Source organism: Alosa alosa, chromosome 12 (assembly GCF_017589495.1).
Source record: "Alosa alosa isolate M-15738 ecotype Scorff River chromosome 12, AALO_Geno_1.1, whole genome shotgun sequence".
In the NCBI taxonomy this organism is placed as follows: Eukaryota; Metazoa; Chordata; class Actinopteri; order Clupeiformes; family Clupeidae; genus Alosa; species Alosa alosa.
Window position 1 is genome coordinate 18,321,675 of NC_063200.1, and position 26,264 is coordinate 18,347,938.

The 26,264-nt window shown below is 43.2% G+C and overlaps 2 protein-coding genes across 6 annotated transcripts; one reads left to right on the plus strand and one right to left on the minus strand.

Moving 5' to 3' along the window:
• Positions 1-1,869: 1,869 nt before the first annotated feature.
• On the minus strand, positions 1,870-26,151 carry LOC125304962 (M-phase phosphoprotein 9). Of its 5 annotated transcripts, XM_048259532.1 has the most exons (25): positions 26,055-26,146; positions 25,923-25,970; positions 24,375-24,697; positions 23,683-23,827; positions 21,214-21,303; positions 20,544-20,908; positions 19,907-20,051; positions 19,242-19,314; positions 18,367-18,512; positions 17,927-18,049; positions 16,756-17,117; positions 10,875-11,024; positions 10,397-10,484; positions 9,931-10,146; positions 9,036-9,081; positions 8,856-8,922; positions 8,644-8,739; positions 8,168-8,308; positions 7,507-7,703; positions 7,004-7,267; positions 6,621-6,717; positions 6,290-6,381; positions 5,352-5,557; positions 4,177-4,245; positions 1,870-3,508 (listed from the first exon to the last, which is right to left on the minus strand). In XM_048259532.1, exons 3-25 carry the CDS (start codon positions 24,659-24,661, stop codon positions 3,407-3,409), a joined length of 3,567 nt encoding a protein of 1,188 aa, XP_048115489.1. In that variant the 5' UTR covers positions 24,662-24,697; positions 25,923-25,970; positions 26,055-26,146; the 3' UTR covers positions 1,870-3,406. The 5 variants fall into 5 exon arrangements, with proteins under 5 accessions (XP_048115489.1, XP_048115491.1, XP_048115490.1 ...); XM_048259534.1 differs by lacking the exon at positions 25,923-25,970 and having other exon boundaries at positions 7,570-7,703; positions 26,055-26,151; XM_048259533.1 differs by lacking the exon at positions 25,923-25,970 and having other exon boundaries at positions 7,534-7,703; positions 26,055-26,151.
• Positions 13,426-15,449, plus strand: LOC125304312 (elongation of very long chain fatty acids protein 7-like). The gene is made up of 7 exons (XM_048258464.1): positions 13,426-13,486; positions 13,588-13,778; positions 13,889-13,969; positions 14,069-14,157; positions 14,198-14,289; positions 15,010-15,146; positions 15,264-15,449. Exons 1-7 carry the CDS (start codon positions 13,426-13,428, stop codon positions 15,447-15,449), a joined length of 837 nt encoding a protein of 278 aa, XP_048114421.1.
• Positions 26,152-26,264: the final 113 nt, after the last annotated feature.

Below are 26,264 nucleotides of genomic sequence, written 5' to 3' on the forward strand. Positions count from 1 at the left end.
TTGAATCTGGCTAACGTTAATAAATCCTTTCAATGGGACCTCTGAGAATCTCAGTGTCAGCTAGGCTCCGACTTGAAGCATGGTCATTCATCAAGGAAGACAGACAATCCTAGTGTAACGTAAGCTCACTACACTGATAACGGTAAAGGTAACTCAACACAAATAGGTCAAAGGACCACTAGGCCATAGCCCGTGAAACAGTTGTTTACAGCGTCTGCAAAACCACAAATGGTGCAAAACTGTTAGCCAGGGAAAGGGACGTTGCATTAATTTAGGTGGATTTAATTTCTAGACATGAAACGCATATGCGGCATGGCACAAGGTAAAATCACAAGGTTGTGATTACTTAATCTGACATTGAGTAGAACGCTATCTATAAATTATTCTTGGTAAGCACATGAACTATCCATTAACCTGCAGCTAGCCTCCGTTAAAGCCATGGGTTTGACAACTGCAATAACGACGTTAACGTTAGAACTACAATGAACATTAATCAGAGAATTGCTAGAGGATGGAAACATGACAGACAATTCCCGCAAATTAACAACGTGATTCCACGCTGGCACTGTAGATAAACTGTACAGTTAAGCATTCCGACACTAAATTACACTGTTTTAGACACTGCAACATCAACTGTAACGTAAACCCGTTTCATTAACACAATTGACACACTGTAGTTTCCCTTCAGATAGCTCTGCTTGCTAACATCCGTCTCCTAGCAACATCGCTATCTAGCTAGCCACCGTACTCATTATGACAATTGCTAACATTGGGTTTTAGGCATGCAATACCAATATTTCGGTGCATAGGTTGCAAAAAAAACAACAACTTACCTGTGTTATGTCTGGCTAACAATTAGCCGGGGAAAACATTTCCTCTGACAGCAAAGGGATGGAAAGGGGCATTTTCAAGAACACACCAGCTTGTGGAGACAGATTGGTGTAACGTTAACGTTATTATGCTACCGCATCTGGTGGTGGCTTCATGGGTAGCTATGATATCGATAGCTAGCTGACGGACTGTGCATTTATCCTTGCGTTACAATAATTTAACGGTAGCTAAACGATCATGATAAATTAAATTAACTATGCGGGGAGGAAAATGAGACGGGGTCCCAGGTGTCGTTTCAGTCGCAGTCGGTTATTTTAAGTCTGATCTAACCTTCACCCAAGATTGTTTTCTTTGTAGTGGGATTAAGTTGGCGGACTAAAAATATTGTCAGTGATGGGTGTCATTGGACAGTGGTATTTGTCGGCTGTCTTGCTGTATTAGTAGCCAAGTTTAAGGTAATGTTGGATGTTATGTTAACTGGACTGCCTCATCGTCCTATCTTTTTTTGCAGGCTTGGCAAAGTGATTTGCAAAGTATTATTCCGTTTGCATGATTTTTTTTTTTTTTTGCAAAGCCAACATGCCCATCTAATCATATGTCCCGTCAAAGTAATTTTCCTCTGAATACTTGACTTGAAAGTAAACGTAACGTTAACGTTAAATGAAAATGTTGACATGAAACGAAAGGAAGACAGTCCCAAGTAGCATCCTCCGTTCTGTGTCGGGTCTGAGCTTTTCCACTAATGGCCAGGGTTTCATGCGCTATCCAGTGGTGGTTCGGTTATAAAACAGACTCGATTTCAGTCTACACAGCAGTGAAATGGAAAATTGTAGTTGAGTCCTGTGACGTTCTTCTGTTTGAGCTGCGTCACTCCTGTAGCTTCATAAAGCTCGCACTTTCTGCGCTCACATCAGTGCAAGCACTTTGTCACATAACCAAAAAACATCACTCCACTCACTGCATCAAGGCATGGTTATTTTGACTAACAGGCTGAGGGCAAGAACGAAACAACAAAGCATCAAATGCACAGAAAATATATATGATCAATTTTTATGTTTATTTGAGATACAATTTTGATGTAGGAGTAGATATTTCCAACTGGGTTACAGAGTATTGTTTTTTTAAACACAGTATTTTTTACTGTATGCTATTTATTTATTTTAGGAAAGGCTAACAGTGGAGGGAAAAAACAGTAAGACTGCACAATCATCTTTTCATGCTTGACCATTCGTGGCAGGGGTTGTATGGTGTCTGTGTAAACAGTGGGCTCATTTCTTTTGGCATGCCCAGCATGAGTGGAGTTACATACAACACGTCTGCATGTCTATGTGTGTGTGTGTGTGTGTGTGTGTGCGCGTGATAAAATGAAAACTGTGCAAAACAAAATGCACCAAGTCTTTGCTGGTTTTGGTGTTTGCAAGAGGTCAGGAGAAATAGATGGGACGGAGGCTCAGAGCAACTCCCTGGAATGGGGTGAGAGTGAAATTTGGAATGATTGTGAGTATAACATAAAAAAAGGCCTCTACAGAAGTGGTGATTTCACATACATTATTTATCTATTACATTGCCATTGTGAGACATTCATTCAAGTCAGTGACATCAAAATGAGGATAAAACTCCATTAAAAAGCATTCTTTACAAAACAATTGAGGAAAAGATGTCAATGTTTTAAACTTCAATAAATTAAACAATGCATTGTATGTAAACATAAAAAACAGCAGGGAAACTTCACATTTTTTTACATGGAATGGTTACAGCTATGTATCCCCATTCAGATGACACCTCAGAACTTTCAGAAGAGTAGTCCTACAGCTGGAAGACTGGCCGGTTTATTTTATGCCAATCTGGTGAGCATAATCCAAATAAGCAGTAAGTTCTTCTAGTCTAAGGTGGTCTAGTTAGTGTACAATAATACAAGACCCATTCCTCGTTTTTGTGCTTTGATGGTTAAAATCACTGGACCCGATACCCAGCTACAGACTGCTTTGTTATAATTTTATACACTATATCCATGAAAGTTGAATGTTCATACAGTCCTGTTCTTGAAGATTTACTGTAAATTCCATGCCTCGCTAGTTTAAAGGCAACTGTACACTGTCCGCCCATTCTTGATTTGTTTAAAAGACCAAACAGTACCAAAGCTTCTCTTTGCTGGACCTCTAGTAGTAAATAATGCCATTTAGGAGCGACTCTCTGAACTCCCAGGCTCATGTGAGTGGGGATCTTGGATTGGATTTTCATTCTTTACTTTTTTGTCATTCAAATGGATCACAAGATACAAAAGCTATATCTAAATGACCTGAAAGAGGAGTAAAGCATAAAAGTTCATATCTCACCGACATAAAAAAGTAAACGGTTTATAAATCTGAAGTTTACTAAAATATATTTTTAAAATTCTCCATCTTTTTTTTCTGTATCATAAAAGATCCAAAATATATTCTTGAAATCTACCGTAATAAAAGTAGAAAATATGTACTTCACATATACACATTGCATTTCGTAGAGGGGACAGGGAGTGAGACTAAAAATGAACCTGCTTCCTGCGGCTGTGAGAGACTTGAGACCAGAGAGAGTACTACGTATGAGTGGAGGACCGCAGTACGTTATATCTCTTAAGAGTCATGCGTAACGATCCCAAGTCACGGTTGACTTGCTCCAGGCGGTTTTCTAATGTAACCTGTGACACAGAAAATGTTTAATGAGTTACGTGCAGAGACCTAATGTGATTTGACTATAATTGTTTTTCAACAAGAAAAAAACGAATTTCGATGTCAGAAATAGCCATAACATTTCCACTTTGTTCACTCATATGTCAACTTGAGTTAAAGGTACACTATGCATAGCCATACAGCATAGCCGTAGCGAGTCGCCAACGAGAGAACCAGCCATGCAACTTCAAGAATAGTCAACCCGAAGACATCTCGCGAGAATCGTGAAACATTACCTTGTCAGTAGATATAGATCTTTGGAGATAGTTTTTTCCTGTTGTTATACTTCACCTCCACAACAAAACCATTTTCATTGTGTACAGGTAGAGAACAAGCCATGAGAAGTAGGCTATTTACAACAGCAGAGTAAAATATATCGTGACTGTAGGTGGAGCTCTAGTCTCCAAAAATACCTGAAACTGCATAGTATACCTTTAACTTGAGATATGTGTGTTCTGATATGATAGCATATCTTTTTGGCTAATTATGTTGTTATAGTTTTCTATGTACAACCTGCTACTCATATTCAGTATATATGTGAGAAGTAATAGTTATTAAAAAATATATTCATTCAATGAATTGTAAATTAAAATGTATACACATACATTTTATTCAAGCAGGTTGGTGCAATTCGTACCTCATCTAACCTGGTCTGCAAGGTGACCCTGCCTCCAGCCCCTGGCATCCTGCTTAGGGCTGCCTCAATCTGGAGGGGGGGAGAGACAGAGAGAGAGAGAGAGAGAGAGAGAGAGAGGACGAGTGTGTGAATAAACACACTGAGCTAAATGTGATGCATTCACACATGAGGCCCGCGGGCCACGTCGGGGCACTCGGCTGATGAGCTGAAGCCAGCGTGGCAGCAGTGACCATGGCATCAGGATAGGGGGGCTTTCACTGATCCTGCCCTCTGTACTGGAACATCAATGAGTGAGGACACACACACACACAGGCACATACACACATACACACAGGCACATACGCACACATTATACACACACCTCTAAAAATAGAATTCATTATCTGGAACAACATTCACAACAATGAAGTCCCCATTATGCAACAGGTCACGTCTCGTCGATGTTGTTGCCATTGCGCAGGGCGATGAGACCGCTCTACCCACCCATCCCTCCTACTCCCCCTCAACAGAGGTCTCGCTGTACACACATTATTAAGAGGGTTTACGCCAAAATTATGGGGAGAATCCTGGCAAGCAGCCAGGGCATACCAGATCGTATCTAGACCCACATGCCTGGGATCTGTTAGGTATCGTGTTCTACATTTTTGCCTTGCACTTCACAATCCCCATCATATATATTCCCAGTATCTCCATGGAGGAGATAATCTACCAGCACGCAGCATATTCCACAGCTAAAAATAAAGCAGGATTAAGAGGCTGCAACAATGAGTGCGTATTCCACTAATTGTGGAATTGTATGTACTGAATGGGTTCAGGGATGAAATGATCAGGCCATGCCACGGTTCCCATGATGACGGAAGCAGTAGGATTATCAGGGTTATATTAGGACACTAATAGTGGTAGTGAGAATGAGAAGCAACAGGCAGATGAAGGCAGGAGAGATGCAAGGAGAGAAAGAGGACATGAGGACAAGGACCAATAACAACGAGGAAGAGGAGAAGGAAGATGAAGGACAGGCAGTGAGAGATAAAATGATGAAGACAACGGCCAGAAAGAACACGAAGATGCCAACAGTCAGACAGATGGATGAATGGATGGGTAAGTAGATAGATAGAGAGAATATATGCAGATACAGGGTCAGTACAGGAAGCCGTGAGAGACAGAGGAGTAAGGACCTGTTGCTTCTCCTGTGTCAGATCGTCCAGCAGTCGCTCGGCGTCCGCCAGGGACTGCAGCCGTGACTGGTAGGACAGCGGCACCTCGTCTGGAAGCTCCAGCACACAGCTCTCCGTGTCCGCCACCTCACTTCCTTCCGCCTCCTGGTCCTCGCACCCCTCAGAGCCCGCTGAGTCGCCCGAACCAGGCCCGGCCTGCTGGTCATCTGTAGACCAACCAGCCCCAACTCTCCAACATTAGCAACCGTGTGTACAGCAACTGAGTGTACATTTCAAGAAAAATACCTTTTACTTCTGTTTTTACTAGTTTTCCTGTACATAAAGCCTCTACACACTGTCTTGTTGTGTGTTGATAAAAAACATCCTGAATGAGTCTTTGCAGTTTTATGTGAATCTAATTACTGATGTCCCTATTCATAGAGCCTTATGAGCCACATTAATTGTCTGTGTGTAATGTGTGTTCAATACTAAGTAATAAGGATGATGTACCTCTTGTATTAAAACTTGTAATCCATTGTTAGATCTCTGGAGGTTAGGTACAGAATGAACTAATAGGAATTTACTTGAGAAGTGCTTCCTTGAGATTTTGTTTTAGAACAAAAAAGATCACATAAAGAAAGACATGCCATGTCCATCTGAAAAAAACTGTCTGTTGGCCAAAAGTTTCGAAATTAGTCTTTTTTTAGCTGGAAATTACTATGACCGTAATGAGACTCAGTGAGAATCTTGTAGCAGCAGGTTCAGAATCTCAAAGTTTCTGTGATGGACAGATTACTTAATATGAATAACACTGCAAAGCAGAGTGGTCTCTGGGAGTGACAGAGCAAATGCATAAGGGATCTGAGAAACATCTTAATATCACTTGATTTCTCCTCTTCCTAATGTCTGTGTTTTCTGGGATAACATGAATGACAGGCAGGAGTGTCTTTGGGAAATACCTTCTGTTCTTTCAGGTGCTGAATAATGTAGTCTTTTTCGTGGGCTGCCTTTGAGTGGAGATGAACCAAGCCCCCTTTGATCCGATTTAAACCTGGGACCAATGTAAGATTGCATGTAAGTGACTAAACAGACAACATCATATATTATAGATTATATCATATCATATCTCACACACACACACACACACACACACACACACACAACAATGTATGAATGTATAAACACACACACACACACACACACACACTTGTGATATAACTATATTATTACATTGTGAGTAATGTGTGTATCCCTCTGTGTTGTGCTGTGTTTTGCTGCACCCAGTGGTACCTGGAAGCAGGGTTGCTGAACGCTGTGGAAATGTTTTCCGTTGGGCTGCGTTTAGGACTGGACTTTGCAGAGAGTGGCGTAATCAACGTGTTCCTTGCTGTTAAAGACAAAACAATTACAGGTCTTCATAAAATAAACAGTGCAATTGATTATTCAATGAAAGCATGAACTTGCTGGAAATACTAAAAAAGAAACGACTGAGACCAGCCATTAATGACCTACTATGGTACACAGTTTCCCATGACCTATGGTATTTTGTTTTCTCACAGAAACATGCATCCATTTTAAACAGGAATTTCATGGACTTGGACATGCATGGATATTCAAATACCATGTGGCTTAACAGACAATCTGAAGAGTAAAAACAACCATAGTGCCCGTACAGGGAGTGGCGACAGGTAGAGGTCTCTGGGTTCTGGGAGGGAGAGAGGAGGAGCGATGACCCTCAGGTGACAGGCTTCTTTGGGCCCTTAAAAAAGCTCCTCCTCCTCTGTGTGCAGACCCGCCTCTTTGTTCAGCTGCGGCTGCTACATCGGCTACTCCCATTGGCTCGGCCTCGGGCTTTGCTGAAGCTCCTCCCCTTGTATGCACGGACTGGCATAGGTTGCTGTCCACGAAGCCTACTGTTGGCCTGCTCCTCCCTGACCCTAACACACACACACACACACACACACACACACACACAAGCATGCATCAACACAATCACATACACACGCACGTACAAACACACACACGGACACACATAAACATACATGCATGTACACACGCACAAACACATTGTCATGCAAATGCAGAACACGCAACCATATCCACACATATAGAGACAAGGGAGAGACAAAAAAATAATATTAGTGCACTTTGGACAGAGCAGCAATCAAAGAAACACCTGGGTGAATCTGAGCGTGCATCGTACTGGTAGAGCCACGGTTGGTCTTGGACAGCGCTTTACCCTCCGTGGCTTTGGTCCCCTCCAGCTCGATCAGAGCCCTCATGACGGGGGTCAGTGCCGCGTCCCTCCTCCCTGTGGTGTGCGTCTGGGAGGCCGAGTCGTGCTGGAGCTCCCACACGGGCAGAGACACACGCCTATGATACGGAGAGCGTCAGGGATACTGGGACTTCAAAGCAGAGAGCTACACCTGAGTATTGTCCGTCAGGCTGGAGTAATGTCTGTCTTTCTTCCCTTGTACTTAATGACTGTTCCACTCAAAATGTACTTTTTGTCACCACCAGAAGTTTTATACACCTCTGTGAGTTCATAGACCATAGACATTGCTATTGTATATAGCCATCTATATTAGTCTAATGCAGACTGACAACATAATATTACTATATTTACTTAACATATAACTATCTTAATTAACAGTGACTTGGTAGCATAACTTCCACCATCTACCATCTAACTTCTACCAAATTGCCATGACGTCCGTGTATTATAGAACAACCGAATAAGCTACCATATCCACTGTCATCTATCAACACAGTCATCATCATTACCACCAATAACACCATTATGATCAGCACAATTAGGAGTTCAGAAAGAATGCTACCTTTTGTCTGAGACTCCAGTTTTGTCTGGGGCTTGGCTGGACGCCTGGTCAGCTTGTAGAACTGGGGATTTCCTCATTCCCCCGTCCACCTCATGGTACCTTCTGCTCGGCGACATCAGCAGGTCAGGGTGATGGAACAATCTGCACAGAGTTCAGAGAGAATTGGAATAAATCAGCCTTCATTCCTGCCATCAGCTGCAGTCAGGCACTCTTTGTTGCAGTGTGTGCTGCCCCCTGGAGGCTTGACAGAGCAGCTACAGCATTTACAACTATAATATAAATAGTTCATTACAAAGTTACTGTACATCTAACCATTAAAAGGTTTGTTGCTCCCAGCTAAGTTTTCATATTCACAAAGTGAAGAAGTATCTAGCTTGACTAGAAGCTTGACTTTATTTCAATTAATTCAACTGTAAAAAGCACCACCAACCAAACACCTAAATTTTAAGCGGTGGATGTTGTAAGGAGTGTCTTACCCTGTGGACTGGGTGTGAGCGTGGGAGGCCATGCGGAGCTTCGCTTGGCTCTCATGCTCCAGCTGCTTCACCTGCGACTCCAGCTTAGAAATCACCCTGAGAGACAAAACAGGAGTAAACGTTCTCTCTGATTGCAAACTGATCAAATTCACAAGTTTGGATTTGAGCGTCCAAGAAATAAAAACATGATAGCAAAAAAGATGTCTATTCACCTTTTGAGCTCAGAAATCTGCTCAGTGGCTTCAAACAGCTTGTTCTCGGTTGAAAATAATTTGTCCTGTTAAACGGGATTGAAAACACAACAGATGTTTAGAGTGAAGAAATGGCCTAATCTGCATTTAAAGTGTTAAGAGTGTTATGAGTGTATTATGGTAGAGGAATGTTTCTACCTTTGGCACCATCATGCTCTTTTCTGAGGGATTCATACTCAGTCAGAAGCTAAACAAAGAAACAAACAGTAAGCATGCATCATTTTAGTCTCCATACTCCAAAACTTACTCTGAACAAAGCCATCCACCAAATACCATAGTTATAACTCGGGGTTAAATTGGGCTGGGGCTGTCTGGGGCTCAGCCCTGGCACATAAACCTAAATTGTACTGTGTCTGGTGCTGAGCCCCTGTGCATACTTAGCAGAGGGCAGTCATTCTTGCATATCTTTGGCAATGTGCTTTTTTTGCTAATAATAATTCAAAGTTTTCGCAGTTTGTTTTTAGATGTAGAGAACATTAGAAGTTTCACAGGGTTTTCTTTTTTTCTGTCAGTGGGTTGAAGCTATGTCAGCGCTTGTCAGATGGCAGAGTAAGGTGGATATGGAATATTGTCAGAAACAGACAGTCAAAACAGAATAGAGCCTACATTTACATTCTCTTTAAACATTCTTTTGATTATAAGCTGTTAAATGACAAACATAACTGTTGCATTAAGATAGCTCATGCTTTTGTTCAAATTGGATAAGCAAGGCAGCACATATTCTGGTTTGAGAAGAAATATCAGAGCAACTCAGTTTACTTTGACTAGCAAATGACCAGTACTACAACTACATGGAGAAGGCTTCAAAAAAATAAAATATTTTATAGGCCTATGATAGAAATATACTCCCCATCCCCAGTTAGGACAGCTCTGCCACATAACAAATCCAAATTTAACTTCTGATTAAAACTATATAACATAAAATTCTAGTATTCTAATATTACAACCAATATGTTGTCAAAATGCTGTGGTACCCAGAAGCAATCCACCAAATCATGCCAAACCACTAGCTACCAGCAGGGGGAGCACTACTCACATCCAGCAGCATTTTGTGCTCCTGCTTCCTGTGGGCCTCTTCGCCTTCCAGCTCCTTGCAGGCATTCTGCGCGGTCGCCTCTAGCTGCCTGAGGCGGGTCCTGAGCTTGGTGACCAGCGCGTCCTTCTCCCGGTTGGAGCGGTGACTCTCCTCCAGTCGCTGCTGAACAGCCTTCACGGCACTGCTCGCCACCTCGTAGCGCTCGGGCCACTCTCTCTACACACAGTGGGATGTCACACACATGTACACAAGCACACACACAAACAAATGCACATAAAACACAAATAGAATATAATGTTGCTAATATGGCACCTGGTGAGTGTGGGTCTCCATCAAGGGTTGGTTGCAGTGCATGTGTTTATGTACCCGAGTATGTGTGATGTGATCCTACAACTCCAGCTGCTGTACCGTCAGATTCTCCACTCTGATGTGTGTGTGTGTGTGTGTGTGTGTGTGTGTACTGTACCAGTTGTTTCTCCAGCTGCTGATTCTGCTCCTCCAGCTCCCTGATACGGCGGCTCGCCTCACTCAGTGCTCGATCCAAGTGATTACACCTGACAGACAAAAGCCATCACAGTCAACGCCAAAGTCCATGGTCTTTTCTTTCTGTTACACTTATAGCAATGCAGCGATGGTAACAAATCACAGCCTTTCCTTTCCTTTCCTTTCCCTGTGCAGTCTTAGAAACTTTCTGACAGATTTTGAATCCAATAACACAGCTGAACACATCTGATCATGTTTCAGAATTTGTGTTTAATGCCAAAGATTGTGTGCGTGTGTGTGTGTGCGTGCAAAGGAATGTGTCACAGAAGAGTTGGCGTGTAATGGTGAGTAATATTGAATGTAAGAGTGTAAGAATATAGGTGTGTGTGTGTGTGTGTGAGAGTGACAGAAACAGAGAGACAGGGCACATCTGATAAACGTTTTTCTATGGGCATCCTCACCTTCCCTGAAGGATCTGGTTGCTCTTCTCCATGTCCCGTGGCAGGTGGGTCAGGTCCAGCTTCTCTTTCAGAGAGGCGATCTCTGACTCGTAGTATGCCCGCAGGTCTGCCACGTGTCTCGCATGCTTCTCCCGCAGGTTCTGCCTCATTCTACACACACATACACACACACACAAACACATACACACGTATGATCCCCTGGGCCATAGGTATAGTGAGGACTGCGTACTCTGGCTTTGTAAATGGCAAACAAACAATGGAGCACAGTCCAGGCCACACACTATTCCACCAAATCAACATGTTGCTTCAGGGGCATGGAAGGAAAGGATAATTTTGTAATTTAGTTTAAATATGAATAACCTCTAACCACAATCACAGACTGTACCTTTAACAGGACATGTAAATATGATTAAAAACCAAAGAGAGGAATTAGTACCGCTCATGTTTTAGAGTACACAACTCAGCCTAAGAGTAGGACATGTCATTATTAATATTAAGGTTTTACCTAATGTATCATACAGTTTCTAATTAATGGACTGTACAGTTTCATAACCTGTAGAGTGGCTCTTGCCTTGGCACTTTAATTTGAGCCTCACAATAACTTACAATATATGGTTTGGATATTGAAGGTTAAAAAGTTGTGTATGTTTCTCTTGTCACTTTGTACAGTATAGGTCGGGTAAGCAGGGAGGTGGTGAGACAACATTCAAATGGTGCCACATTTAAAAAATTATGGAATCGTGTTTGAATCATGGTGTGCGCTAGCACCAGTTGCTGTCATAATAATGTCATAATAATTTAAGGTTAAAGTAGTCTGGATGAACCCAGACGACCCGGTTAGCTAATCTGATTTTGCTCTGCAGGTCGGTCTGGAAAGGAGTCAATTGACCCAGGAACGTGTAATAAATCAGGTCACATCACCACCAGGTGAATAGTTAACAGTGACAAAGAACCCAAAGAACCAATTCAAAGGTAGGACAACAGTCTGAATACATGAAATGATAACTGGTGTGTTACACTACAAATGCTGGTTGTAATCTCAATTGATGTGTTACTACAACTAGATTGTTATTCAGTCTTGGGACTATAATGAATAATGTAATGTAATTTTTCTTGTATTTCCTCATTTTTTTTTACTTAAGGCATTAAAATCAATTTCCAAAAGATGATTTTATATTCCTCTTTTTAGTCAGCTTTAGCAGAGGTGCCAATAGTTCTGAAGGGTACTGTACATGAGCTTAGCAGTGGTCTGTAGGATAAATTAGCGGTGTTCAATAGCATTAAGCAGCAGATGGAATAAGGTCAAAGCTCATTGTATTAAAGTGAACATGGTGTTCATGCTTTATGGAGTAAGGCTGTTCAGGACGTTCAGGAAAATATGTAGTACTTGAAGTTCTTCTTGTTTTTCTGGACTGGAATTGCGAATGAGATTTGATTTGCGATATTATATATATAAGTATTCAGTTTTAAAATTGAACACTGATTTCAGGATGAAAATGACTGAAAGAATTTGAGTGAACAAATGGTATTTTGATTTCTTTTTCCAACTCTCAGGTCTAGTCATTAATAATAGCATACAGTTATACAAAATAATTACATACTTTAGAGAACACAGACATGTGTTGGCGGAAATGTCAATTGCTTAGCGTTACTTGGCAAATCACCCATAAAATGGAAGTGTACAGGGAAACTAGAATACAAAGCAAACTGCTTTTTTCACCACTAACTAGGCTAAAATGTCATTACACGTGCCAGACTATGGACCAAGGCAATGACTTCACTTTGACGGTGTGAACAGTGCTGGAATTTTATGAATTCCACACAATATATTTAATGATCAATGACCATTTAAAAGTTTAGATATTTCCATAACATGTACTGCTGTCTGTGAACCAAACAAATGTCAGAATACAATGTCAGAATACCTGCAGGGCATAACTGGCTCCAAAGACACATTCAGTGGCACAGCCATGAATTAATATGCAGTTTCACCACTTCCATGAAGGCTTAACATAACCCTTGCATCCCCTGACTGTATAGCAATTAATGATTCACATTATTTAAAAAAAAAAAAAAAAAAAAAAAAATGTTTAAAAATCTCCTTCCTTTAGATGTTGCGGCATTTGTGCATTTTCATTTAATTCGTCACACACTTAGACCATAGTTCATCTTCCTTTCAAATGAGGGCCAAAGATTTCCATACATTAAAGCTTTAGCAATTTGGTGTTTAAAGCAATTGGTATGTCAACTCTGTAGTTTTTCAATTACCTTTTTTTTAAATTAAATCAAACCATGATTTTGATCTAATATTCTGCATATACATTTTTATGGCCATAGTCCATCGCATGAAAAATATGATGGTCAGGCAGAAAGAAAAGATAGTGAAGAAGAGAGCATAAATGATGACCAACTGTGAAAGGACCTAAAGGCCACACTGACTAATACAAATCAATTTTCAAAACAAATAGGAAACTAAAGCTAAAGAAAAAGTTTTTAGCAGTTAAGTATTGGTTAATAAATTCCTTTCCTTTATCATAAACAGGACACTACAATGGCTTCCTTTTCCTACACATCAGTTATCCAGCTCTATGATGAGTGGCTCAAGAAAGGAGGTATGTTTATGGCCATAACACAGATACTTATAGCATGCTTTAGAAAGCCATATTAGATGTGAGCATTTTGAACGTTTAGAACTTTGGGCTCCTTCTTTAAGACCCGCGGGTGGGAGACTGGCTGCTGATGTCTTCTCCATTGCCCCAGACTGTCATCACTATAGCATACCTCTGCTTCGTCATTTCTTTGGGCCCACAGTTAATGGAGAACCACAAGCCCTTTGATCTTAAGAAAGCCATGTTCATCTACAATATCTGCATAAGTTTTTTCTGTCTCTATATGTTCTATGAGGTTAGTCACTGAAATTATATATATTTTTTAATTTACGGAAGTTAGCATTTTCAAATGAACATTGGGTCAAGGAGCCGAACAAGCTGATTTTCTCTGTTTATGTTTTTTAGTTTCTCATGTCTGGTTGGGCAACTGGATATTCTTACAGGTGTGACATTGTTGACTACTCCAATTCTCCCAAAGCTCTTCGGGTAAGAATGATATTTTACCTTTTAACCATAACATAATCTAAAGGACAGAAAAGATTTAAAGGACTTCTGTAAATCTTGCTTTTATTTCCTCTCATGTAGATGGCACAGACTTGCTGGCTGTACTACTTCTCCAAGTTTATTGAGATGTTGGACACGGTGGATTTCATTTTTAGCTTTTCTTGCCCTTAGTTAACTGAATTTCATTCAACCAAATAGCCGTAGGTTAAGTCGGAAAAAGACGGTTCAACTTACATTCCTTCATATCTACCATCACATTGTGGCAGCGTACACCTGGTGGTTTGTTGTCAAATTTGCTGCAGGTAAGTTAGCAAATTTGTTGGTTGCAATGGAATATAACAGGTTAGCAACTATGGTTTTGGGAAACACACCCCTGAACATTAACACTAGACATTAAAGTGGCAGTAGAGAGTTTTGGTTTAACAACCTAACAGGCATGCAGCATAAACCTTGCAATCACTTCCAAACAGCCCTTACAAACACCTCCAACAGACACTGAAGAAGCTAACTGGTGTATTTTGGTGATCGAGTTGGCCATCTCCTGCTATTACAATCGTTCATATCCACATGGTGTCTCCGGCCTGGAACATAACTCCGTAGTATATGGTCCAGGTGTAATGTAGTGATTAAAGTGGGCTGGGCTAACAAGCAGTACCCAGAAAGTTGTGGGTTTGATTCACAATTGCCACCGTTGAACAAGGTACCCTAAACCTAACCCCAAGTTGTTCCAGGGGGACGGTCCCAGCAGATGGTCTATATACTATAAGTCACTTTGGACAAACACATCAACTAAATAAATAAATAAGTAAATAAGCAAATATGTAAATAAAAAAAAAAAAAGACAAAAAAGAGAAACAAATAAATTAAAATATATCCTCAATAGCTGGTGGGAACGAGCATTTATCCGTAATATGTCACCAAAGTAAAATTGAAGATGAACTTTTTGTAAATTGTAAAAAAAATGTAGTGACATAAAAAACCTAAAAAATATTGCATGGTGTGACACTCTCTGCCTTCTCTAGGTGGCATGAGTACCTTTCATGCCCTGATAAACTGCGCTGTGCACGTCCTCATGTACTCCTACTATGCCCTCGCTGCCCTGGGACCTGCCTACCAGAAGTACCTCTGGTGGAAGAAGTACATGACCGTTATTCAACTGGTATGTCCACTATAACAGTGAAAATTTAAAAGGCATGTACTGTATGGTTCAATATGGTTCCAATGCTGTTACTGTAAAGTAAAGATTATCTCTCCTCTCTCTCTCCCGCACACACAGACTCAATTTGTAATGGTGATTATACACCTCAGCCAATTCTTCTTCATAGAGGACTGCCGTTTCCAGGTCCCCTTGATACTGTACATTTTATACCTGTTGGAATTCATCTTCCTGGGGCTGTTCCTTGATTTCTACTACCATGCCTACATGAAAGGCAAGAGGAAGGCAAAGGTTGCACTTGTATAGAACTGAAAATGGACACGAAAGTGAAACTAAAGAACGGACAACAAACCATGTTTAATGTGTTTACGCTCGGAAAGTACAGGATGACCTAAAGCCCACTGTCCACCAGCACTGACATGTGCGATGCATTCCACTTCCAACGTTCAATAAGTTCTATTGTTTTCCATACAACCCCACATACCCAAACTAAATCATTTCTCCACTGCCATATCGACTAGTACTACTCTCTTCTACTTTTGATGACGCCGCTCAATAAAACCCATCGATATTTATTAAATACTTGTCAGCTGAAGATTTAGCGCTGGCATACAGGGACCACTTGGAATTTGTCAGTGTCAACGCACTCATGTATAACGCTCTACTTGAAACATAGTTCAAGCTACAGTATATCAAAAGCAGATCATCTGACAGTACAAACTTTGAATTTAAATGGTTTCTTCACAATTAAAGAGTTGAAAATGCATCGTTTTGTCACGTAAGGACCTTGTTCAGGTTGCACAGAACTTTTAATGTCTTTTTGAGTATATTAAGAGGGGAAAAAGGCACGTTTAGATGATGCCCCCAGACCCTCCTTTCATGGGTGTAAGATAGCGATTACGCCAGGCCAAGCCTTTGTTCGTTCATTGACACACCCGTGGGCGCAATATTCAATGGAAGTGGGGAGCATGGTGGGGAAGTCATCACTGACTTGGGTGTATGATATGAAAAAAACTTGTGTTGCGCTTTGCACCACGTTGCGCCGGGTGCAAGATATGGACCAGTCAGTCTTTGAAATCCCTCAGATTGCTCTCAGCACAAGTGAAGCTTCAGTCCTGATTTATTATTGAGCTTATAAGCAGTCAGCTCACCCAAGATGTGACTGCTCAATGCTGATATAAATGTAATATCAAAATAGACACGCTATTTATAAAAGTAAATAATTCAGCCAATGCTTCAGAAGCACTTTTCTCAAACAGTTAAAGAAGGACTTTTTTCATGAAACGCTCTAGTTTTATACACAACATTGTGTATAAAACAGAGTGTAGGTGCAGTTGTAGTCACCTGATTGATATTGTGGTTTGAAAGATAGTGTTTTTTGTGTGATATATACATGTACTAAAAATAAAAGTGCTACACGATCTTAGAAGAAATCTTTGTAAGCCACTCGTCCTGCTTTGGTCTGCAGTCTACAGAGGTCTCAAATGGTACCTGAATTTATATGTTTGGTGGTGTGGGTGCATGTCTAACTTGCATTGAGCAGGGTCTGTAGGTGACAGGAACACACACACACACACACACACACACACACACACACACACAGCTAACTCACAGCGAGAGTGTGACGGGGTCCTCCAGAGAAGCGGTCCTCTCCAGCTTGGTGGCACAGCTGAGGGCAGGACTGGTCCTGGGGGCGGAGCAGAGTCTCAAGGCAGACTTCTGAGTGTGCAGCGTGGAGGTGGGCGTGGTGCTGGAGGTGTGTCTGCCCTCGTCCTCGCTGCAGGCACCGCCCTCCTCCTCCGCACCCTGGCTGGCAGCGTCTTGGTGGGCAGGGTCGGGGTCTGGGTGGAGGTGCCAGGGCCCGTGCGGGCTGCTCAGGGAGGACGGCGACGCTAAGCCGGACGTGCGTTCCGACGTGCCCTCTGGTGTGACCTTGGGCTGCTTCAGGCCAACCACAGAGTCAAGGGTCAACACCTGCAGCAGAACAGAAGGGAAAAGGGTCATACATTACAGCAATGTTAACAGTATGATGATGTTATGCATTTAGCAGACATGCTTAGAAAAGGATAAGCTGGGACTTCCATGTGACAGTAAAATTAAAAAAATACAATGACAGCATTGTGTTTTGAGCCCCGGGGTGGACATTTCAAGTACGTCAACAAAAAAGACATTGTACGGATTTAGCATGATCAGCTGGAGAACAGAGTCTCCACACACATGCAGCTGTGGCATAACCCCTTGGTGTTCTTCTGCACTGACGTGGACAACGAGACTGAAACTTCAGTTTGAACAACAACTATTGTACCAGAGTATAAGATACTTAGTACTAGTGCTGACTTGATATGGGTCAAGGACATCTGATTTGATTCATATAATTATTGTAGGTACTGTATTTCTGAACTTTATTAAAGAAAATGATGTCACATTTGTTTTACTATAAATCTACTCAGGCAGGGATTATGACACTGCTTCACTATGCAGGGAGACATACACATACACATACTGGACAGCAGCATACAACTCAACTGTGCAGTGCAGTTAGTCACTTTGGATCAAATCTGACCACAACTTGGGGGAGCTGCAGCTCATGATGCACCCTGATCATATTAGGGGTGGATCAGGACACAGGTTCGATTTTGACCCGAGGTATTACCCAATCCTATCCCCATTCCTCTCCCACTCACTTCCTGTGCCATCCTCATTGTCCTACCACATAAAGGCAAAAAGCCCCCCAAACATATACTGGGAAAACAAACAGTCCATGACGAGCTGTTGTGTCTAACCTGTGGTGGTGTAGAGCTGGGACCGGCCAATGGGTCCCAGTCTCGGCACTTGAACTCTCCGCTCTTCCTGGTCTGGTAGATCTTCTTCAGGGAAACAGACAGGGTGCGCTCTGGTGGCGGGGTCTGTGGATAACACACACACACACACACACACACACACACACACACACACACAGACACACACACAAGCTATGGTTGCTGACATAAAAGCTTATTCCTGAGGGTAGTCCCAGTAAGGATGATTGGATAAGCAATATCTGTGGGTTTAGATTATCTTGCATTTTCAGACACACGAAAATGCACAAGCATTCTGTGTTCAAAGATTTTTCAAATTTATCTAAACATAGAGAGACTTAAATGACCGTAGATAGATCAATATACATAGACAGACAGCTAGATGACACAGACAGATGAGTTAGATAACATAAACGCTGTCTGACCTGGCATTGATCTGGCCATAGGGTTGCATTAGGACTCCTGTCAGGTCCTGTGGTCATGCCCTGTAAAGGGAGGGGGGACGTGCTGCAGAAGCTGTCAGGTAGGGGGCGGTAGAGCTCCGATTCGTCCAGCCGCCAGTAGGTCAGACCTGACCAACCAGAAAGGAAGTGAACATTTGGATCAAAAGCATACAAAACTGCATTCGAGTGAATAAAAATCACAAAATGTATACTGTAATTTCCTGTCTATTAACCATGTTTTATACATTGATTTTGCCAAATTTATTCAGCTATGAGGTTAATACAAAGGGGCAGGCTATACATGGGAATACATTTCTTTTTCAGTCTCCTTTATGATTAAAGTGTGATCTGATTCTGTTTCATTGGGCTATTGGGCACTGTGGTTAATACACAGGTGCAGTTAATAAAAAAAAAATCTCACAACACTGTCCTGCTGTTTATACACAATACGGCTAATACCATGGAAGTCTTTTTGAACTTTTTGATCAATGTTGCTGGGCAACCACACAACTATTTGCATGTGTTGTGGTTGGATAATCCTGAAAAGTGGCCAACTGATGATTGAAATTCTCTAGAAAAAATAAAATAAAAATGTTGGTCAATATCAATGGGAATGTGCCAGAACCACAACACTCAGGAACATTGCCCAAAAAGTTGGCAAGGCATTGTTCACATTTCTTTGCCGACACAAAGATAAACATCAGATGAGAAGCAACAACAACATTATCTATCAGCTTGCTTTTACTCCTCTCCTATGGTGCTTGAGTAATGTTCAAGTTTGGTTCACCCACTAACGCTGGGGAAAGATCAGAACAGATCTGTATTTGTGGAGCATGAAGGCAAGACCCGGCTCTGACCTGAGGCTTCCGACACGAGGCTGTCACTCCTCTTTAGGGAGCTGGGACTGGAGGAGTCTGCTGGGCAGCCAGGCTGGAAATGGGGACGAAAAAAGAGACACACAAAAACAACATGTGGAGGATGCAGTAGAGAGCACAATATGTTCTAGATTTTTAGAACATTTTGAAGCAACCACCACAACGCAGAAGATTTTTGGCCATTTTACATTTCTGCTTCTCAGCACTTTTACAAGGTCACTGCTGGGGATAATAAGATTGCCAGTGGGAGCATGGAGACAACCTAATCACTAGGCAATTTCCACCTGTGACAAATCTTTGCAGAATCATGCATACAAATCATGTCTGCTCTCCTGTTCTTCCTCGATAAAAATATAATAAGAGTGCATATATCTCTGTCTGGTGTCAGCAAATAGTGTCAAACGTTCGTGGCAAATCTGTTTTCTCTCTGAGCACTTAAATTTGAAAGATTTTGTGTAAACATTCCATTTTAACCATTTAACCTGGTATCCCTTTATCCAGCTACACTGTGTTGAACTATGTTAGCAGTGAAGTATCTCGCAAACTGTTTGCAAAGAGAAAACTGTTTGCATATGTTCGCCTATGTTTGCGAATTTGAATGCACCTCAGGAATACCTTAACCCACACATGGGTAAAGCCAGACTCACCTGTTCCTGGTGGTCAGCTGGTGGCGTCCTGCCCATAGCTCCGGCCTCGCTCTTCTCCTGAGCCGGTGGAGGGGAATGCCGTGACCTGCGACCTCCCCTCTTCTGGCTGCGCTGATGCCGCTGCGCCCATGAGGTCAGCGCTTGCCTGGGGTCGTCAGAGGAAGAAAAGAGTCATCACGGACAGACACAGGAAAAGAGCACTTCAACTCCAATCAAAAATCATCAGTGATTTAATAGTTAAAAAGTTGCGTACAACAGGGAAAAACTGTGCTGTATGTGATTCTTAGATGAGTGTGATAATCCCATTTTATACCCATGTGGTGTGTTGTGTGATGTGTTCTGTGGTGTGTGTTGAAGTGTTGAGAAGATATTTACGGGCCAGGCAAGCGTATCAAGACCAGAGACCCAGAGTATGAAGCAAGATTAGTGGGTTAGCGACGCATGTTCTGTCTAAAGCCAGGGTTTGCAATGACAGAGAGGTGACCATCTTCTAACTTGGCTAGATCAGCATGGTGATTTATGCTGCGAACTTAATGTAACCAAGAGATTTGTGTTTGAACATGTTGCCATTGGTGTTGGGAGACTGCTGTCAGTCATGAAGGGGTGTTCTGGTGATTGTTGTTGAGCTGCAACCTGCCTGCAGGGCACGTGCTGGTGGGTGGGTCCAATAGGAGTGGAGGCGGGTCTCTGCTGGTGCTGCTGATTGGCTAGGCAGGAGTCTGCCAAGGGGGAGGGCAGAAGATGAGACTCAGCCTCCAGCTCCACCTCCCAGGTGGAGAGCGTCCCGTATCCGCTGACAGCGCCCTCTTCCGAGCTCTCGCCCGCACTGACTGCCTGGGGTGGGGCGGAGGGGGAGGAGCCTCGGCCGTTCTGTAGGCTCCCAGAGTCGGCCCCTAGTTTGGCGTTGGCGCCCTGCTGAGTGGCGGCTGCTTGCCCCGCCTTCTGTTCCACACTCTGCTTCTGCTGCAGCTGCAATAAGGCCTTAATCTCATCCTGGATGAGCTGCAGACACACAGACAGACACACACACAGACAGACACAGACACAGACACAGACACAGACACAGACACAGACACACACACACACACACACACACACACACACACACACACACACACACACGCATGCACACGAGAGAGAGTGGCACAGGCCTGTCATTACCAAGTCTGACAGCCATTTCTGTTCTGTGCTTGAGACATTGCAAAGGAGTCGAGATCACATTGTCCACCCACACTCACAGCAGAATGACACACACACACACACACACACACACACACACCCCTTGCCATGTAATGTAGTGGCCTCACCTGTATTTGGCACTGGTACTGCTCCTGCTGGGCTAGTATCTGCTCCTGGTATTGCTTTTCCACCAGCTGGAAGAGATGCAGCCATCTTCCCTACAGATGGAGAAGACACACTTCAGAGGATGCACAAACTGTAGCAACAAACCCAGACACGTGGGCTGTTTCATCTTAGGCTGCTGTGGTACAAACACAAGCTAATTTGATTTTCTAAAGTGAACCCTGAGCTAATCGAAAGGGATGTAGTTCATTCTTGTCCTCGTGGGCAGATACAAATAACAAGAAAAAAACATTCACAAGGTCAATTATTTTAAATGCAGCAAGCTGGAAATTAGGTAATGTTTGGCCCAAGCCGTATTCAGCATTTGGATGGTTCTCAATCTCCAGTGCTGATTTTGCTCGTTTCTCTCAATTTCTGGATGAGGTTGGCAGCATCTGGCAACCGCCCGATAGACTTACAGATTACAGATGAGACAAACGCGGCACGGCACAGCACAGCACAGCCCCCAACTGGGCCTTGCCTCCTGTCACCGAATAACAGAGGTGCGCTCCACAGCCCCATCGCCCCTATGTCCTCTACACGCAGCAGATAAACCATCCCCGAGTCCTTCACGCTGAGATGACCATTAGTAATATTTCATGAAGGCAGGACCTTTGGAGGGGGTTGGGGGAGGGGAGTGGATGTTCCCCACATGGCCACAGTAGCCGGGTCAGACGGGTGGAGGGGCAGACTGCAGACAGATCTGCAGTGAAGCCCAAGGCATCAGCTGGGGTGTGTTGTGCTGCTTCACTGGGACGAATGCTGCCCCTACTCCAAGAACCCCTCCTCCCCCCACCTCCGTCCCTCACACAGCAGCCTCTCGTCTGGACCTCAGGGACTCCACATAACACAGTGCCATGCCCAGAGTTGGTTTTTTTTTTTTTTTTTTTTTTTTCTGACTCGGTGTTGGGGCACATGCAATGTTCTCCTCCATCAAACACAATCACAGTATGCAGCAACTCGAGGAAGGAACGGGGAGTTTTAATGCAACAAGGCAAATCAGGCTCCCTCAAACAGACTACAAGCTCCCAGACTGCTTCCCATGGCCAGCTGAATCTCTACTGATGGGGTTTGCTGCAGTGCTAGCGCGCATCTGGCCACATTCTCCCGAGATGTGTGAATCAAAAATGCAGAGGTACTTTGTATCCTATAGGTAGCCAACCACCATCACTGCACAGATGTGTTTTATGCCTTAAGCTACATTTAAGCTGTTGACACCATTTTTGGTCAAATATTTCAGCCCCCTGTAGCATAGAAAGAACACAGGGCAGAAGCCAAATGGAGATTTTCTTCAGCCCAGCATGAACAGGACTAGACCAGCATTTCTATTTGACACACGGTAAATCAACAGCATCATCAACACATAGAAAAAAGCCTGCCCTGTTTCTATACCTGAACATTGCTGCGCAAGTCCCTGCCACTTTGGATGAAAGTGTATTTACTTTCTAGTTCTTACAAAGACAATATTTACTGTTACTCTTAAAGGTATACTGTGCAAGATTTTCCATCTTAATATAACCTTTACGAAGCCAATTTGATGGTAAACAAATGTGTAATAGAGGAATCGTTCACCTAGCATAGCCATACAGCATAGCCGTAGCGAGTCGTTAACAAGAGAACCAGCCATGCGTCTTCAAGAATAGTTGACCCCAAGACATCTCGCGAGAATCGTAAAATATGACTTTGACAGTAGATAGATATAGCTCTTTTGAGATAGTTTTTGCCTGTTGTTAATCCTTCACCTCCACAACAAATGCATTTTCATTATGTACAGGAGGAACAAGCCAAGAGAAGTAGGCTATTCACAACGGCAGAGTAAAATATAAATATATCGCAACTCTAGGGGGAGCTCTACAGCCGCAAAAAAATACCTGCATAGTATACCTTTAAGTGCCTTTTTGCACGGTATCCTGAATATCCGTCCATTAGTAAGTCACTTTGGATAAAAGTGTCAGTTAAAATGAATAAATGTAAATGTACTTTATCCCTGTTGCAGACCAATGCAGCTACACGCTAATAAATGCACAGTCCTCTTACAACTCAAATGAACAACTTGGTGTAGCATCAGTTTGACTACTCTGCAATATCATCATCTCCTCCAATTACACTATAGACATCCTGCATAAACCTGCCATTTGTCATTTTTTGTTTAACACATTCATAAATGACCAGGAAATTGCAACATAAAATAGTTGTTTCCTCACATTAAATACTATAAAAAAAACAGCCTCTGTGCAGCCTCTCTTGTAATACCACTTTGTACCTTAGGTGGCGCCGTTTCAAATACAGTGCAAGTGAATGGAAGAGTGACATCACGAACATAATGGTGTGTTGAAGACATCTGGAATTCTACAGAATTCTACACCAAGCCCCTTTAAACTCAGCTCAGGAGCTTCACTCCATGCCCCACTCCGCCGTGGTCGTCCACGTCTTACCTCGCAGTTCTTCCAGACCTCGGGATCAGTCTGCCCACTGCTCTGGATCTCCTGCACCAGCACACGGAGCGTCTCCAGAGAGCTGGGGTTGATGAAGGGGAGGGGCCTGTCTGAGCCCAACTCTTCTGTGTCTGGACACAGGCCGCTGAGAAGGGGATCCCGAGAGAGACAGAAAGAGAGAGAAAGACTTTTTCGAACCATGGCCTGTTCCAAATCGATCCAAATCCTTCACCATAGCAATGACAGCTCTACACCGGTATCACACATACAAGCATCAGATTCTCCCCACATCCAGAGCTGAATAGCATAGACCAACCAGTGTAAACATTGACCATATTTAACAGCAATAGTTGAATTACTTGTAATGTTGATTGTGCAGTATAGCATCAAAGAACAAAGGAAATATTTGTATTTACATGTTAACAGCTGATCTTTGGATATGTCTTAAGTATATTATTTCAGGTGAAGCAGTGTATTCTGAGGTTTTCTGAGGAACAAACAACACAAACAGGAAAATACTTCCCCACACAGAGTGCTCACATCCCTCATCATAGCCCTCTAACGTCCTCATTCTGACCACTGCTCCCGGCTCTCACTGGGTCCTGTGGAGGCTTCCTGCTGTCCTGACCGCTCCTACCCACTGCACTGACCACTCCCCCTCGCTGCCCTGACCACTGCTCCCCGGTACTCACCGTATTCTGTGAGGGAGACTCCCCGCTGCCCTGCTCCTGCTTGTCTCCTCAGCCACCTGCAGGAGGCCCTCTAGAGTCTGCACCGGCCGTTCCCGCTCCACAGGCCGCTCGTCCTCCGTGCCCACCGGGCCGGACGCCGTGTCCTCGGACGATACGATGGACGCCTCGCTGCCCTTGCTCCTGTTGGCGTGATGGTGGTGATGGTGGTGGTCGGTGGGGACATGGTGGTCTGTGCTCAGGGCGACCGAGCTGGACACGTCCTCAGAGATGCTGTCATCTGTGGACATGCTTAAGGATCCTCAGTGCAGGTGCGGATCTGACGTCTGTAGAACACAGGACAGGAAGGGGATTGGTGCACGAGACAAAACGGTTTTGTATCCCAAAACTATGACATTAAAACTATAGTGTTGTTCACAAGTGGACAAAACCTGATTTGTACACAAGGCTGAAGAAATTCCATTTCATCTGTAAGGAGCCAACATCCACAGAGCTGAATAAATCCCACTTTCTGAGACCGCAAGGCACGTGGGGGCCAACAACAGCAATGTTTGGGGTTTAGCCTCTTTGTAAGAACGCCTGATTCCCATGCCCAAGGTTCTCATACTGATGATTATATAAGGATCTGAAAACACACCCCTAATGCCAACAAACCTAAGTGGACCCACCAGGAAAATCATAAAGCTCCTGCACTGTCCGTTTTTACCAGTGAATGCAATAAATAGTTAGCACATATACACTCTGAGAAAACCATTAGGAAAGACAACCTTAGTCCAAAGGTAAACTAGCATATTTTGTCAGGACAAATCACCAGCAACCAGACATGACAGCTGTCTGTGTGTGGACTAGCGTGCAGATGTGATGTACACCAGGAGGCATAGGCTAGTTCTTCTAAAGCCTAGGCCTACCTGTCAACCAAACTCAAAGGGCCAGAAACAATCTTTTACACCGACAATGACCACAGGAAAGATTATCTTTGAACTACTGGTGACATTGAGTTATAACGAGATCCATTAAGTTGGAAACGCAACAATGCATATGGTTGGTGGAGTGTGTTATCAGAAACACTTCCTATTCTCAACTTGGAGTTACTGACAGACCCCACTGCTGCAGTCAACTATCTGTGCAGCCACTGTGCTGGCTGAATGCTGACGAGCTGAAGTGATTAAGCACAAAGACTGACATTTCTAGGCGAGGGATGCTTTGCTGTGCACACACTGAATAACTCAAACACAGGACAGTGGGGCCGCCTTCAAAAGCAATCTGTCTGACAAGACAGGAAGCTGACAGTTCCGCGCAATGCAGCCTTCTGCTCTGCTCATTCTAGCTTAGTGGCAAAACCAGAGAACATCCGCACCGTCTCGTAGAAAGACCAGGCTGGTGGTTGATTGAGGTGGCTTAGAATTTCAGCAAACTTCGATTGTACAAAGAGTGCTGTTGTTAGCTTTCTGTCTCATCCACAACACAGTGACGTTACGAAAGCCAGGCTTCTCTGCTAACTATCATTAGCTAAACAGGCTAACGTTCACAGAACAGTGAAGTCTCCATCACCTGGTAATGCAGCTGTAACGTTCATCTGAAACTCCGCCTCTTCAAATTCTGTAAGTGTCAGAGGCATTTTATATTCCTGCAGATATCGAAGGGTTATCCAATATAAAAAAAGTTACATTCAGGATAGCTTACCTCTTTATTGGAGTCGTTACTTCTCCCATATTGCCGTTCTCTTTTCAGTTTAACACTGCAGCTGCATAGCGCTGTACTTCCACCCTTCAACAGCACAGTGCCCTCCATCACGCCATTGGCCAAAAAGATTCCAAAAGGACGAACATGATTGGTTCCCAAGCGAACTATCAAAACTTACCCTCATCTAGCACCCTGTGATTGGTTAAAAAC

Excerpts from the sequence above, each read along its gene's own strand:
- LOC125304312 (XM_048258464.1), top strand. The coding sequence starts at position 13,426 with ATGGCTTCCTTTTCCTACACATCAGTTATCCAGCTCTATGATGAGTGG. Across the intron at positions 14,158-14,197 it reads TTTAGCTTTTCTTGCCCTTA|TCGGAAAAAGACGGTTCAAC; the intron begins GTTAACTGAATT and ends CCGTAGGTTAAG. Across the intron at positions 14,290-15,009 it reads TGTTGTCAAATTTGCTGCAG|GTGGCATGAGTACCTTTCAT; the intron begins GTAAGTTAGCAA and ends TGCCTTCTCTAG.
- LOC125304962 (XM_048259531.1), bottom strand. The coding sequence starts at position 24,661 with ATGTCCACAGATGACAGCATCTCTGAGGACGTGTCCAGCTCGGTCGCC. Across the intron at positions 20,052-20,543 it reads CACCAGCACGTGCCCTGCAG|GCAAGCGCTGACCTCATGGG; the intron begins GCAGGTTGCAGC and ends TGACGACCCCAG. Across the intron at positions 9,082-9,930 it reads AGCACAAAATGCTGCTGGAT|CTTCTGACTGAGTATGAATC; the intron begins GTGAGTAGTGCT and ends TTCTTTGTTTAG.